The 16,163-nt window shown below is 54.7% G+C and overlaps 1 protein-coding gene across 2 annotated transcripts in view; it reads left to right on the top strand.

Moving 5' to 3' along the window:
- The window catches only part of RCOR1 (REST corepressor 1), a 116,509-nt gene extending 101,229 nt beyond the window's left edge, over positions 1–15,280 (top strand). Inside the window, exons 9-13 of one of the 2 annotated variants that reach the window (XR_011471125.1) lie at positions 6,948–7,025; positions 7,214–7,271; positions 7,758–7,987; positions 10,082–14,181; positions 14,289–15,280. Coding sequence is in view for 1 of the 2 variants with exons in the window: in XM_070411577.1 (XP_070267678.1) it covers positions 6,948–7,025; positions 7,214–7,271; positions 7,758–7,987; positions 10,082–10,123 (408 nt within the window). In the remaining variant the exon portion in view is untranslated. Of the gene's footprint in view, positions 1–6,947; positions 7,026–7,213; positions 7,272–7,757; positions 7,988–10,081 lie in introns of both variants that reach the window. The other variant, XM_070411577.1, reaches the window with a different exon arrangement.
- The last annotated feature ends 883 nt before the right edge of the window (positions 15,281–16,163 follow it).

Here is a 16,163-nt window from a genome sequence, read left to right as displayed (position 1 = left end):
TCCTTTAGCTTTTTCTTATCTGTGAAGCTCTTTATCTGACCTTCAATTCTGAATGATAGCTTTGCTGGGTAGAGTAATCTTGGTTGTAGGTTCTTGCTATTCATCACTTTGATATTTCTTGCCACTCTCTTCTGGCCTGCATAGTTACTGTTGAGAAATCAGCTGACAGTCCTATGAGTACTTCCTTGTAGGTAACTGACTTTTTTTCTCTTGCTGCTTTTAAGATTCTCTCTTTGTCTTTTGCTCTTGGCATTTTATGATGTGTCTTGGTGTGGTCCTCTTTGGATTCCTTTTGTTTGGGGTTCTCTGCGCTTCCTGGACTTGTAAGTCTATTTCTTTCACCAGGTAGGGGAAGTTTTCTGTCATTATTTCTTCAAATAGGTTTTCAATATCTTGCCCTCTCTCTTCTTCTGGCACCCCTATAATTCGGATGTTGGTACACTTGAAGCTGTCCCAGAGGCTCCTTACACTATCTTCATATTTTTAGATTCTTTTTTCATTTTGCTTTTCTGGTTGGTTGTTTTTTGCTTCTTCGTATTTCAAATCTTTGACTTGATTCTTGCGATCCTCTGGTCTGCTGTTAAGAGTCTGTATAATATTCTTTATTTCAGTCAGTGTATGCTTAATTTCTAGTTGGGCCTTTATCACAACATCGAGGGTCTCACTAGATTTCTTGAGGGTCTCATTAAGTTTATCGGCAGTTTCTAGAAAATTCTTGAAAAACCTTATAACCCTGGTTTTGAACTCTATATCCAGCAGTTTGCTTTCCTCCATTTCTGTCATTTGTGACCTGTTTCTTTGTCTTGGCATTTTTTATCCTTAGCTGTGTCGATAGAGTGGCTTTCTGTCCTAAGTGTCCTATAAGGCCCAGTGGCTCAGCCTCCCCAATGACCTGAGGTGGACACTCTTGGAACACTCCTTTGTGGGCTTTGTGCACAGTCTTGTTGTAGTTAAGCCTTGATTGTTTTAGGTGTCACTGGGAGGAATTGACCTCCAGGCCAGTTGGCTGTGAAAATCAGCTGTGTCTATGGTGGGAGAACTTCTGTGCTGAAGACACCCTTCTGGGGCAAGACTTGCTTCAGTGGGGCTTTGGTGCTCACTGAGTCTGCCCCCTGAGTGTGTCCCTTATGGATCTGAGGAGTTGTAATCTGGATGGTCCCACTCTGACCACTGGGTACACTGGCTCTTGGATCTCTAAGGAGGTGCTAATTTAGCCTCTGCCTGAGGCTACCCAGCAGAAGCCAGCTGTAAAGCAATGCAAGTTGCCTTGGTGCCTTGGGCCAGCTGCAGTTTGTTAAGTAATTTTCAGATTACTAAGGGCCGGGCCTTTCATATGCAAAAGCCTCGTGCATGGCTTGGGCCAGTGGGGTCCCAGGGGATCAACAGGGCGGGCAGAGCGAGCAGTATGGCTGCTCTCAGTCCTGCCCTCAGAGGCCCCGGCAATCCCTGTGAGCGCCTCCGAGAGAAAGCTGCCCTCGAGTTTCGACCTATGCCAGGCAGTCCCGTTTCTCCCGTATGAGTCTGGGTCCCCAGAGACTCCCCAGAACTGGAGCTCAGAGCTTGAGACTCCCTCCCGATTGAAAAAGACAACCGTGTCCTCAGCCGCCAGCCCTCTCCGCATGCACCTCCGTACCTCTGTATTTTACTTCCGCGCCGCACCTCCTCTGAGTCTCAGTGTGCTTTTCTCTCCTTCTAGTTGTGGAATTTCCACTCAGCCAGCCTTCCTGTGGTTCTGGATGATGTTTGTTCCGTCTTTTAGTTGTATTTTTGAAGTGGTTGTGCGAGGCAGCAATCTCTGGTGTTTACCTATGCCGCCATCTTGGTTTCTCCTCACTGCTTTTTCTTGAATTCACTTTGAAGTCGATGTCAAATGTGTGCATATAAATGCTTGTGTGTGTGTGTGCTCACTGACGTCCACACAGCAAACACGCCCAACTAACCTCTCTCGGGGCCAAGAAATGGCCATTGCCTCCGAAGCCCCACTCACGTCCCCTCCGATGGCTCACCCCGAGCACAGCAGCGCCCGCTCCACTCGAGCCTCTTGCTCACCCGCCTTCTCCAGCACGTGGCCACGATTCGGACTTTAACACCACCAAGATTGCAGTGCACTTTTGGATTTTATAGAAAAACTAGAGGCCTGGTGCACGGAAGTCATGCACAGGGAGGGTCCCTAGGCCCGGCTGGCGATCAGGGCCGATCGGGGCCTTCCAGCTGCTAGTCGGGCCTTCCTTCTCTCCACGCTGCACTCTGGTGGTCAGCGCACGTCATAGGGAGCAGTCGAACTCCCGAGGGGACAATTTGCATTTTAGGCTTTTATATCTATAGATGACATGATGTGGTTTCTTGCATGTCTGGTTTTCATGTAACATGTGAGAGCATCCATGTAGTGTAGAGCCGTGGTTCTCATTCTTTCTCACTGCTGGGTAAACGTCTGGGTTCCCCATTTGGGGCTATTACAAATAATCCTGATGTGAACATTCTTCTGTGTGACCCTTGCACTGTGCGTGTGTCCTTGTGGAATTGCTGGGGTAGGGGGTATGCACAGAGAGCAGCGAGTGTGGGCTGCAGTGTGAGGTTCCTGGACCACCCCTGCTACGATGTGGGCTGCAGTGCGAGGTTCCCGGACCACCACTGCCGCGATGTGGGCTGCAGTGCGAGGTTCCCGGACCACCACTGCCGAGATGTGGGCTGTAGTTCTCCTCTGTGGTGAGTTGTCTTGTGCCTGAGAGAGTGCCGGCAGCGTCTCTGGCCTTCACCCACCAGATGCTAGCAGTGCCTCCCACCAGCTGTGGCAACAGAAATGTCCCAAGGCGTTGCGAACTGACCCTGGAAGAGGGGGCGCAAATCATCCGTTTCTGTTTTAAGGCTTTTCACTCTCCTCATGGTATCTTTTGAGTCACAGAAATTCTTAACTTTAAGTCGCCCAGTTTCTCACTCTTGTCTTTTATGGTTAGTGCTCTTTGAGTTCTCTTAACAACCTTTCTTAGGTAAGGAAGATGTTCCGGCATGTGATCCTAGTGTTGTTTTGCCTTTTACATCTTAAAAATGTTTTCATTTTATGTTATTTTTTTCAAAACATCACCATTCATTCTCTCTATGCCTCATCCCTCCACTCATCCCCTCTCACCCTCTCAATCATCACACTGTTGCCGTGCCCACTGGTTCTGTTTTTTTTTTCTTTTTTGCTCAGTCTCCCTCCCCAACCATTCACTCCCCAGCTGTCAGTCTTCTCTCTCTCTCTCTGAGTCTGTCTGTTTTACTTATTGGTTCAGTTTGCGCTTTAAATTCCACCTATGAGTGAAATCATATGGTACTTGTCTTTCTCTGGCTAGCTTATTTCGCTTAGTGTAATGTTCTCCAGGTCCATCCATGCTGTCACAAAGGGTGAAAAATTTTCTTTAAAAAAAAAATTCTTTTTCCAGCAGGGTAGTATTTCATTGTGTAAGTGTACCACTGCTTTTTTAGCCACTTGTCTGCTGATGGACACTGGGGTTGCTTCCACATCTTGGCTGTTGTAAATGACGCTGCAGTGGACATAGAGATACATAGATTCTTTTGAATTAGTGTTTTGGGTTTCTTTGGATAAATTCCCAGAAGAGGAATCACTGGGTCATAAGGCAGTTGCATTTTTCAAAGTTCTTTATAAATTTTGGATATTAACTCCTTATCAGATATATCATTGGCAAATATGTTCTCCCATTCAGTGGCTGTCTTTTCATGTTGTTGATGGTTTCCTGTGCTGTGCAAAAACTCTTTAGTTTGACGTGGTCTCATTTGTTTATTTTTTCTTTTTGTTTCTTTTTGTTGCCCTTGCCCAAGGAGATATATCAGAAAAAATATTGCTACGAGAAGTGTCCGAGGTTTTACTGCCTATGTTTTCTTCTAGAATGTTTATGGTTTCAAGTCTAAGCTTTAAGTCTTTAACCCAGACCGGGTTCATCCCTGTGTAGGGTAGAAGGTGGGCTGCTTGCATTTGTCTGCCTGTATCTGTCCAAGCCTCTTACAGTTTGGACTTCAGTCTGCCCGGAGGTTTTTCTGTGTGTGCTGCTCTGCGCAGGGTCAGTGTGGCGTGTGGGTTCCTAGTGAACCGTGTGCTGTGTGTTGAAAAGATTGCCCTCCCGCTGCAGGGCAGGGCCTTCGTTTTCCTTGCAGCTTCTGGTGGTCAGTGCGGGTTTCCTGTCCGCTCCGTCTGTCCCTCTGTATGTTCTCCTTCACAGCAGGTACTGTCTGGAGGGAGAGTGTAAGTCGGGTCTTGTGGTGGGCTGTTTCTGTTTCCCGCGACCCGCACGGGAAAACGACAGGTTCTTGAGCGGAGGAGCTGGGGATTAAGAAATTAGAGAAAGACCAAGATGCAGAAATAGATTTTAAGCTGGGGCCAGGTGGGCGCCATCCTCTCTGATGGAGAGGCGGCAAAAGCGGCTGAGCCACACAGCAGGTTTATTTTAAAGGCCTAGATTTACATATCTAGTTCCGCCCCTGCCTGATTAACATGTCCAGCCTTATTGGGGAAGCATGTTCCCAGGGCGTGGCTGCCTATGCTCTGAGTTCAGCTGACAATAATAAGAAAATGCCTAGGTGCCTCCCAGGCGGCCCCCTACAGGGTCTGTAGTACAAGTCCTCCAGGATTGTCTTGGCCATTCACGGCCCTTTTCCATTTAGATTTAGAATCATCTTCTCAATTTCCAGAAAAATAATTCTGCTCGAATCTTGATTGCGATTGTACTGCATTTATAGATCAAAGTAGAGAATTAACGCCACCTGACCCATGAAATACCCCACGCTTACCGCGGCCTCGCTTCTCTGTTGTGTTGTTTTCAGTGTGTAGGTCTTATTTGCCCTTCGCTAGTCACTCCTGGATATTTGGCGCTGTTTTGATGTTCTTGTAAAGGACATTGTTTTTTAAATTAACCCTTTTCTGCCTCCTCACTCTTTCTTCCTCTCGCAAATCAATAAAAAGAAAAAAAATGTAACCCTTTCCTACTATGGATGCTGGCATGAGAAATAGCGTGTTTGTTGTCTGAATCTAATTTTGCCTGGGACATCGCAGCTGAAATTCACCTGCGTAGCCTAGTGTCGCCCTTTTTTGCGCTTCCCCTTTCTGCCCTCCCTCCTGCCCCTCCTCTCTCTCTGTCCGCAGATGTGGGCTGAGGGTTTACTTTAGTTTTTGCTGCTTTGACTTGTTTGAAGGTCAAATAGGAGGTCGGCTCTCACTTTCGGGGGTGAGAAGAATGGGGTCCGAGGCCCGTCTGCCTGTGGTGCAGGAGGGAGCGAGCCCAGGACAGCAGGCCCGGGGTCGAGGCATGGCTCCTGGCGTGCGGCTAGCGCAGCTGCACTCTAATCTTAGGAGAACCACTTAGCCTCCCAGGCCTCTTTTCAGAGAGGAGGTCAGTCCTCGCTGCCCACCTTCCAGGGCACCCACTGAGGGCCACCCACCTTCTGGGGCATCAGCTGAGGGCCACCCACCTTCCAGGACACCCACTGAGGGCCATCCACCTTCAAGGGCACCCGCTGAGGGCCAGCCACCTTCCGGGGCACCAGCTGAGGGCCACCCACCTTCCGGGGCACCCGCTGAGGGCCACCCACCTTCCGGGGCACCAGCTGAGGGCCACCCACCTTCCGGGGCACCAGCTGAGGGCCACCCACCTTCCGGGGCATCAGCTGAGGGCCACCCACCTTCCGGGGCATCAGCTGAGGGCCACCCACCTCCCGGGGCGCCAGCTGAGGGCCGCCCACCTCCCAGGGCGCCAGCTGAGGGCCGCCCACCTCCCGGGGCGCCAGCTGAGGGCCGCCCACCTCCCGGGGCGCCAGCTGAGGGCCGCCCACCTCCCGGGGCGCCAGCTGAGGGCCGCCCACCTCCCGGGGCGCCAGCTGAGGGCCGCCCACCTCCCGGGGCGCCAGCTGAGGGCCGCCCACCTCCCGGGGTGCCAGCTGAGGGCTGCCCCACCTTCTGGGGCACCAGCCGAGGGCCACAGCTCGGGGTATTGGGAGCTCTGCTTGCATGGGAAGCGCTCGCCCCGATCAGGCTGTGGGCTCCCGGGTGCACCTGCCCTTCCTCTGCAGGACTCCCTGCGGCTGCATCCCTCTTCCGCAGCGCTGCTGGTGCCGTGGCGGGGTAGACAAGAGGAGAGCAGGGCTTTTTAACTTGAAGGTGGCTCCTCGTTCACATGGTCGAAGAGAGCGGGCTTCGAGTCTGACTTGCTGAGGCGGAGACAGGTGTCTGCCGCCCACAACCTCACTCTCCTGCCTGGCGCACTGGACTCAGTGGCGGGTTATCTGGGGGCCCGTGTTTGGTTGTGTGTCAGGGAACCGTTCGCCCGGAAATGACAGAAAACCTGACCAACAGCAGCTTAAACAATTAAGGAAATATTTTTTAAAAGGTGTTTTTATTGATTTCAGAGAGAGGAAGGGAGAGGGAGAAAGAGAACCCTCAGAACTGTTTATTAGCACTGCCTTCTCTGCACCAGTGACCATTTCTCTTTCCCCCACGAGCCATGGAGCCACCAGCACCGTCCAGGTTCTCTTCAGTGTCACTGACTCGTGCCTCTCCTTACCTGATGTCAGATCACTCTCCTGCCACTTTCTCCTGCGGGCGCAGAGCCTGGAGCCCCGCTGAGCAGGAGTGGGGCCCCACCGTGCCCGCTGCCTGTGGACTAGCCCACCACGCCCTACTTGAGTTTTTTATTTTAAAACTAGAGGCCCAGTGCACGAAATTCATGCACAGGTAGGATCGCTAGGCCTGGCCGGCGATCAGGGCTGATCTGTGGGGTGACCGGCAGGGCGATCGGGGGGCCCCCGCTGGCACCCGCCTTGGCTGGCCTGGGGGCAGCTCCTGTGTTGAGTGTGCCCCCTGGTGGTCAGTGTGTGTCATAGTGAAGCGTCATTCTCACGTTTAGTTGATTTGCATATTAAGCTTTTATTACATAGGATAATAGTTTTTTCTCTCTTAGATTCAGAACATTAAACAGACCAACAGTGCTCTCAAAGAAAAACTCGACGGTGGAATTGAGCTGTACCGACTTCCCGAGGTAGGACTGTCAGCGTCATCACAGAGGCCACACCCTGTGCTCTGTCCCCAGTGCGCACCTCTCACCCTCTTGGGGAAAGATGTGATGGCTTCATAAGCTGAGCCGGCGTGAGCCCTGGCCTGAGAAAGGGTGGCTGGCTTCTAAGGGTGGGTGGTGGGCGTGCTGACATGATGCGTTTGGGTGTCCAGGTCATTCAGAAGTGCAACGCGCGCTGGACCACAGAGGAGCAGCTGCTCGCCGTGCAAGGTATGGCTCCTTCTCCTAGAGCGCTTTCAGGAGAGACTGGTGAGCTCCCCCACACCCTGGGCCAGTGCACTGCTCGCGTGGAAGCAGACTCCGGGGGTCACTTTCAGCCACATCACCACTCCCTCTGGTCTCACAAGATTAAAGCTAGTGTGGAGGTGTCAGTGGTATAGGTGTGAGTAGTTCATTTTAGCAGACTGAGTGTTAGGGTTTAAGATGGGGGTGTTGTAGTCCTGGGACCCTGAGAGGATGGGGGCGGAGTGTCCTCACCCACAGGCATTGCTGGGTGGCCAGTGTTCACGGGGCATCTGCTGGCAGGGTGCCCTGGCCTCGGGTCAGCTGTCTGGGTGTGGCTAGACCACCCCCTCTGGTCTGGGACTGGGTAGGCCCGCGGATGAAGCCTGTGGGTTTCCTCGTCTGCATGCAGGAAGGCCTCTGCGTGGGGGTTCCCCTCGGTGTTCTCTGTGTTGAAACACACATTCTCTTCAGCCATCAGGAAATACGGCCGGGACTTCCAGGCCATCTCGGATGTGATTGGGAACAAATCCGTGGTACAAGTGAAAAACTTTTTCGTAAATTATCGACGCCGCTTCAACATAGATGAAGTTTTACAAGAATGGGAGGCAGAGCATGGGAAGGAAGAGACCAATGGGCCCAGCGGCCAGAAGCCCGTCAAGTCCCCGGACAGTGCTCTCAAGGTCCCCGAGGAGGAGGAGGAGGTGAGCCCGCAGCGGACGTCAGCCTGTACATGCATGATCTGTGTGTTGAGTTCGTTCAGGTGTTTGTCCCTGGGTGTGCCTTACATTTGAATTCCTGGACAAATTCCTCATTTGACCGTGGTTTCCCCAGCCACAGACGATCCCACACTCCCAGCTTCTCTTTAAGCACCGTAAGAGCTCTGCCGTGGAGCATGGAGCGGAGAGCTGCAAGTGCCCCGGAGTGTCCGCGGAGCGCAGCCCCTGTGCAGTGCAGCCGCCTCACTGTGCGTCCTGCGCGGCCGCGGTGCGGGGCTCACTGCTTCCACGGGGGCAGTCTGGAGCGGTTGGTGGGACAGCTGGGTGGTGGTCAGGCAGGGACCCCCGTCCCTCCCTGCTGCTGGGACGGGCTTGTTCTGTTTCCCACCTGTGGCCTGGCCTCCCGTCGGCACAGGGCCCGGTCGTCGCCATCACTTCTCATTGGCATTGTTCACTGCTCCGGTCACTTCCCGGTTGGCTGGGCTTTACCAGGAAAGTCACTTTCTCCTCAGAGCCTCCCACAGCCATGGGGATGCCGCGCTGCCTGTTTCCTGCTGTTGTGCTCTCCTCTGAAAGCGGGGAGCAGCCAGAGGCTCCCGCCCGAGTGGGGGGGGGTCCGGGCGTGTGGGCAGCATGTGCTGCCCGGCCCGCTGGTTAGACTGAGAGGCCCTGTAGGAAGTGTGGCCGATGCGAGGGTCCCGGCCAGTCGCGCGTGGCCTGCCTGCAGCCCTGGCTCACAGCAGCCTCCGAGCAGCGCGAAGGCATCTCCATCTGTGGCCGTGATTTCATCCTGTGCCAGTTGCCCCTGTAGCACACATTCACTTCCTAAGGTCCTGGACTCCACTCAGGAGGCTTCCTGGGGACAGGACATGCGCGTTTGCAAGAGAGAGAGCTTTCTCTGTGTGCTTGCCCTGCAGACTGAGAAGGTGGGGAAGCCCCGGGTCTGGGCTGCTGAGATCCAGGGTTCGCTGAGGAGCCAGCGGTGGGCCCGGGGCTGGGCGTGTCAGAAAGGGCAAAGCGAGCGCTGGAGCGGCGGTGGGGGTGGGGCTCTGCGTCGCTCAGAAGGCTCGCGATGGACGCCCAGCCCTCCCGTGACCTGAGTGCCCTGAACGGGCGCATGTGCAGCTTCTGGATGCGTAGCCGTTGTTTCCTGGCAACAAGACACCACGAGGGGAGCAAGGCCTACAAGGGACCTTTAGGTTGGAGGTTTGGGGTGGGCATCTGGCTTGAAAACGGAGCGGAGAGTGGAGAAATGCCGGGGCAGCGGTGAAAGCGGGTCCTGCCATCTGCAGGGTCGTAGGTGTCCTGTCCCAGCAGGAGCCTGGCAGCCTCTAGCTGCTACCCTCGCTGAGCACACGCTCCCTGCCCTGGCCGGCTTGTTTGTCCTGTGTGGTGGGCTCCGTGCCTGCGTGTATCCTGCAAGGAGACAGCTGGAAAGTGGCAGAGCCAGGCTCTGAGCCGGGCATCTGGCTGCAGGGGCCACGCTGTGCAGCCACCTCCTGGGCCCGCCTCAGGAGCTCTGCTGTGCCTGCTGTGTACGGGGCAGTCAGCAGGTCCACCTCTCCCCTTGCAGGACACCAGAACAAGCCATTTGCATCGTTTCCTGCTCTTTGTTCTTCTTTTATTAAAAAAATTTTTTTTATTGATTTAAGAGAGGGAGAGGGAGAGGGATAGAAATATCAATGATGAGAGGCAATCATCGATTGGCTGCCTCCTGCACGCCCTTCACTGGGGATGGAGCTCACAACCCGGGCATATGCCTTGGCTGGGAATTGAACCGTGACCTCCTAGTTCCGTGGTCGGCAAACTGCAGCTCGCGAGCCACATGCAGCTCTTGGGCCCCTTGAGTGTGGCTCTTCCTAAGCCTTAGAAGTACCCTAATTAAGTTAATAACAATGTACCTACCTATATAGTTTAAGTTTAAAAAATTTGGCTCTCAAAAGAAATTTCAATCGTTGTACTGTTGCTATTTGGCTCTGTTGACTAATGAGTTTGCCGACCACTGTCCTAGTTCAAAGGTCAACACTCAGCCACTGAACCACGCCGGCCGGGCTGATTCTTTTGTTCTCCTTTCCTCAGGCTGCTTCTGTTCTTGACGTCAGATATGCATCTGCCTCCTGAGAAACGCAGGCAGCTTCCGCGCGTGGTATGGGCGCCTGTGTTCCCGGACATCAGGTATGACAAGGTTTCACCTGGCCATCTGCTCACATCTGTGGACAAGCAGCTATTACCAAAAACGGCAACACTTCCGGTCCTGTGCTACATCTGCCTTAATTCTTTGCTCGTTCCTCCATGTTGGCGCCACTTCCCGGAGAGCTCCGTGCATCTCACGCGCGGTCTACGTGCTGGGATCTCGTGGCTGCACGGCGCCCTGGCCCTGGGGCCGCCTCCCCAGGCAGAGCTCCGGGCCCCCCATGGCAGCTCTCCCCATCCGTCCACAGCTTCCGAGCAGGTGGCCGACTGGAAGGCACGCCTCTTCCTGCATGGCCTGGATCGCTCCTCTGTGCATCATGTCGTTCTCAGCAACTGGACCTGTTGGCCTTCTGGGGGGGTCTCCGGTTCCGTTCGGAGAACCCCACCTGAGATCATGTTTCTGGATGTCACCGTGTGTGCAGACTGCACTGTCCCCTTCATCGTGCCAAACGCCCCGATTCGATCCTGTTCCCCGGAAGCAGGTGCAATGATGGCTGATGAATCTAGTTGGCGTTGACCTCTCCTGCCTTCCCGGCTGGTAGAAAGCTGGTTCGCAGCAGCTCTCTTTGGACACGTAGCTTAAAAGGAACGTGGGCTCCATCCTCTGCCTTCAGCGCTCAGCATCGCAGCCCCGGGATGGGTGCCGCCCTCTTTTCCCGGTTCCCCCCAACCAACTCCAGGAGATTTGGTCCGTGCCCTGCACTGGTGCTTGTACACTTGGACTTGGTGCCTTCTCCTCGGGCAGCGCATTCTCAGTCCCGTTTCTGCTTCAGTGTCGTAGCTCTTTCACGTCCATTGCTTGCCAAAGATGACACCACCGGGCGTGAGAGAGCCCACTGCCGCCGGCCTGAAGGGGCAGGCTTCGATGGCAGGCAGTCCACACGGAACAGTAGCCGGGAGGGTTTCTAAAAGTGCACGTTGCTCCCCTCCTCCTGGGCAGCCTAGCTTCTCCCTGTCACTCCACACCCCTTGGTTCTCAGGCCCCGATGAGGCCACACGGCCCCGCCCTCTCCCCCAGCGTAGCACAGAGCGAGGCGGGAGCAGGTGGCCGGTGCTGGTGAGCCCACAGCCAGAGCACACAGCCCGCAGTGGCTGCACTGCCTCTGGTTGGCCTGGGAGCAAGTGAAACTTCTAACGAGCGTCCTGAGACTCCCAGTGTCGCTGCTGCTCTCGGCCGACGGGAGCTGCTGCGGGCTGTGGGGAGCCTGGCGGCCGATCCCCCGCAGCTCCGCCTGCACGAGCCACGCTGCAGGAGCTTTCTGTGGTCGTTTTCCCATCATTTAAACACTTTTCCTGCTTTCAATACCAAAAAAGAAAGAAGTGCGAGGCTTTAAGGCGCGTAAGCAATTCTTAAGAATTTGAAATATGCAATTAAAATTGGATGTGTTTTGACGCAAGCACCTTGCCTTTTTTAAGTCAGCTGATTTTAGGAAGAGGGTCAGCTAGAATCATAGCTTGTTTGGATTTGGACCTTTTGTTTAAAGGAACCTGGGCAAAGGTTGTTCGGAAGGGGCAGTAAGATGGGACTTTCTGAGCTTTCCTCTGTCCCTGCACTGGGCGTCCTCGCAGGTGAGGGCAGCGGCAGTCGGGAGGCAGAGGGCAGTCCAGCCACGGTCCTGCCCAGGCAGGGAGCGAGATAACACTAGGAACCACCCACACTCGGTTTTCTCTGCATCGCAAGCCTGCTGTGTCATTGCAAGCGCAGGGACCATGGGGAGGGGTCATACTTTTGCACATCGCAGTAAGGGACACGGCCTGGGCAGGGGCTTTAGGCTCCTTGCTGCTTCTCATGGTCTCCCTCCCAGCCTCCTTCCTCCCCAGCCTCCCTCCTCCCCGGCCTCCTTCCTCCCCAGCCTCCTTCCTCCCTGACCTCCCTCCTCCTCGGCCTCCTTCCTCCCCGGCCTCCTTCCTCCCCGGCCTCCTTCCTCCCCGGCCTCCTTCCTCCCTGACCTCCCTCCTCCTCGGCCTCATTCCTCCCCGGCCTCCCTCCTCCCTGACCTCCCTCCTCCTCGGCCTCATTCCTCCCCAGCCTCCCTCCTCCCCAGCCTCCTTCCTCCCCGGCCTCCCTCCTCCCTGACCTCCCTCCTCCTCGGCCTCATTCCTCCTCGGCCTTCTTCCTCCCGGCCTCGTTCCTCCCTGGGGGAGCAGGGGCCTCCTGCAGGGGCTCTCACTCTGCCAGCAGGCTGTCCTCCCCTTGGCCCAGGCTGTGTTCCTTGGGAACTGGTCCCTGGCCGCAGGGAGCTTGGTGCCCGTCCTGCAGCGAGGCAGGACCAGGTCTCGGCCTGCTCGGCACCACGTGCTCTTTGGTCTTCACCTGCTTCGGCACCACCGCGCTGGTCTTCCCTCCGGCACCACAGCTGACATGGGCTCTGTCTCCGAGGAAAAGGGGCCCGTGGTTTCCATTGGCCAGAAGGAAGAGACGTCGTCTTGGCCTGGCTGCTTCCGCCCGTGTCACACCTAAGATAGCACTGTGTGCTCAGCTGTTCTTACACTGTCTTTGCAATGATGTAAATGCAAGAAACCACTTGGCTGACAGCGAGTGACTGGTCTTACCGATGTGAGACCCTTTTAAACATATCAAGACTTTGGTGCATCACAGGTGTGCGTGGGGTGGGAGGTCAGGGACCGTGTTCCCTCAGCTTTGTCTTAAAGAGTATCAATGTGAATGTCATAATTATATCTATTTTTGTGGAAGATTTCTCCTAAGTATAAGTTATTGTGCAAAATATAGTACCATTGAAGCAAATGATAGTTTTAGTTTAGAAATCCTAAAAGATATAAATTGTATTACATATGCATTAAAAGTTGGTTTTATTTAATTTTATGTAGCTGTGTAAAGTGTTAGGTAAAGTTCTTCTCGCTTCTCCATTGAAACACCTTGTTACTTGAATGTTGTGCTGGCTGGTTTGAAACAGTGATTAGTTCTGTAATGTAGCTCTTACCCAGGGAGCCACCGCCTCGGGGACTGGTGAGCACGGCCAGGAGCCGAGGTCGGGCGGCACCGCTGAGCGGGCTCGCCGTGTGTGCCACCCAGACGCCAGTCCCGTGAAATGCTTTGATAGTTTTTAACTGTAAGACCCTTTGATGCTCACAAACCTCTAATCAGAACATGAGTATGAAAACACAATTGGTTTACAACTTGACTCTGCAGGACAAAGTAAGCAGTTTCCTGCGTGTATAAAGTTTCCTCAAATATCACGCGCCTGTAAGTGTGCTCATTGTCACTTTAAATTCCTGCTCCCCCCTATTTTTGTCTTTCTGAATATCAGATGTACTGTTGGTATAACCGTGCACCAAAAATAAGCCACCAGTGCGTTCCACTGGCCGGACCTGCCAGGCGCAGGAGGTGGAGCCGCCTTCCTCAGCCCCTCGCTAAACCCTAGGACCCAGGATTCAAGCTTTTGTTCTGTTTTTATGCATTATTTTATTTATATTCATACCTGAATCCCAAATTTATAAAATAGCTCTAAACCTGTATTCCACAACTGAACATGACACATTCTTAAGTTATTACCGTTACGCCATTGATGAGTTTGTTTTCAAGCCACCGAAACGTGTGCCAGAGGGCCTTTCCTCTGCTCTGCAGGCAGCGGCATTGCCACCAACTGTGTTCTTCATGGTTTGGGCCCTTTGGCCAAGAAGGCGTCTAGGTCTTGTTTCAGGTTCATTGTAGGATGACGGAGAGCAGCGATTTCAGTGGTGGTTCCACCGTCCGCCTCGGGAGTCCGGAAGGCTGCTTGTCCTTTTACCGGCTCCATATGGAGCGTAGCACCACCCTTGGCCCAAGCGGAGCGACCTGCCCAGAGCAGAGAGCGCCCTCCCCACCAGCCACCCCGTCCCGCTGGGCTCTGCTCCGTTCTCGGGCCTCTTGTTTCCCGTATGAGAAGGGGCTGGGGCTCCTTCCCCGGTGGTGGAGCCTCATTGGACTGCATCAACCGCTCATGCACCCTTCACACGCGGACTTGGCTTTCGTCATGAGCCGAAAGGTTGGTCTTTGAAACACCTAATAGTCCCTTATCTTACCCAAAAAATTTCAAAATATGCAACAATATAAAATTCCAGTTTTTCATCCCTGGAATAAATGTAATTACAGATGCCTTGCACTGTTCTGGGAATAATTCCCACGCCTCTGGACCATGACGTTTTCCCTCCGCTGTTGTCTTCCCAGAGGACATCTGTCCATGCAAACACGGTTCCCTGGTTCCCCTCCAGGACATGCTTCACCGCCCTCCGCGCAGCCCGCTCTGGAGTTGCGCTGGACTGGAAGGCCCAGGCCAATGCACATGGCCGGGCGCCATCAGGACCGCGTCTTCTGACACTCGGGGTGTACGCGCTCAGTCCTGGAGGAAGCAGGTTGTGGCAGCGGGTCTAGGGCCTCAAGGCTGAGTCCATCCGCGCTGGCTCCCCCGAACCGGCCTGGGCAGACTGCAGGGCCCGGGAGTTCTGGAGGTTGGGAAGGTGGTCCCCTCCTTCCTCGGAGAGGGCAGAGCCCCCACTTCTCCCCACCCCTACCCCCACCCCCAGTCACTCCTAAAGCCCAGACTCCAGCTTTTAATCATGTGCAGCTTTGCCTCAAGCCGAGGCCTGCGAGGCCCAGCAGCGGGCACCCCTGCGCCTGGGCCCGCCTTTCCTCACCCGATGAAGCACAACCGCCTGCTCAGAGGACGCCCGTCCGTCCCGCCAGCCACCAGTGCGCACAGGTCCCTCCGGAGCCCACAGGCCCGCGCAGGCTCGACTTGGCGGAGTGCTTTGTAAGTTGCTAAAAACTTCAGGATTTTAATAGATGTGCAAGGCTAAGTTTGACACGATCGTCGAATTGCTGTATATCTTTTCAAGTGATGAAGCCCACCTGGGGATTTTAAAGAAAAGAAGTTGTACTATGCTGTGTGAGAAATACTTGACTGTCTCCGCCTGTTTTCTATCTCAGTACTCATGATTATGGTGACTGTTCATAGCATGATCATTGCTTAGCCATTGGAGGATAACATTTGTAGTGGAGATCGGGAAAATTTATTTGTGCGATTCTGCAGAGTTCATTTTTCTATTCCCAATATTTGCTGAAGTTAAATAAAAATTTTCAAGCCATTGATGTAACAAAATATGAAACAATTTTCTGCACCCCCCTCCATCAGAGCAGCACCCCCCCCCCCCCTCAGCCTTGGCCCTGGGGTTCTGAGTGTGGGGCCGGGAGGGCTCTGTCTTGCCTCTAGCTCAGCTCTCCCTGAAGCACCTCCTTTTCGAGCGCAGTGACCTCGCGGTTGGGATCACACTGAGGTGCCGGCCGAACAGCAGGCAAGGACTGAGGGCTCCAGGCTGAAGGGAAGGGTGTTTGCCTGTCGGCGGCGTCTTCCCTTTCCGCTGTGACCAGGCTTCCTCGCCTGGACGCTGGACTGTGGCCCGAAGAGGCCTCTGGTGGCCCAGAGTGGACGGCTCAGCCCAGCGCCTCGGGTGACGGGAGGGCCCTTCGGCAGCACCCCCAGCCCCGCTGTCTCTGTCCCCTTCTCAGATGAGTGTAGGTTTGGTCAGATAACTAGTCAAAACCTGACTCCCGTCCTTGTTGCCCTAACGGCATTGAACATTGGGTCCCTCTGTGTGTGCAGTGGGGGCCTGGGAGGGGTCCCTCTGTGTGTGTGCGCAGTGGGGGGTCTGGGATGGGTCCCTCTGTGTGTGGACGCAGTGGGGGGTCTGGGATGGGTCCCTCTGTATGTGTGCGCAGTGGGGGGTCTGGGACGGGTCCCTTTGTGTGTGGACGCAGTGGGGGGTCTGGGACGGGTCCCTCTGTGTGTGGACGCAGTGGGGGGTCTGGGACGGGTCCCTCTGTATGTGTGCGCAGTGGGGGGTCTGGGACGGGTCCCTTTGTGTGTGCGCAGTGGGGGGTCTGGGACGGGTCCCTCTGTGTGTGGACGCAGTGGGGGGTCTGGGACGGGTCCCTCTGTGTGTGGACGCAATGGGGGGTCTGGGACGGGTC

This window comes from Myotis yumanensis, unplaced genomic scaffold (assembly GCF_028538775.1).
Source record: "Myotis yumanensis isolate MYYU_CA2020_CCGP unplaced genomic scaffold, mMyoYum1.0.hap1 SCAF_1, whole genome shotgun sequence".
Taxonomy (NCBI): Eukaryota; Metazoa; Chordata; class Mammalia; order Chiroptera; family Vespertilionidae; genus Myotis; species Myotis yumanensis.
This window is presented reverse-complemented; position numbering and strand designations above follow the sequence as displayed.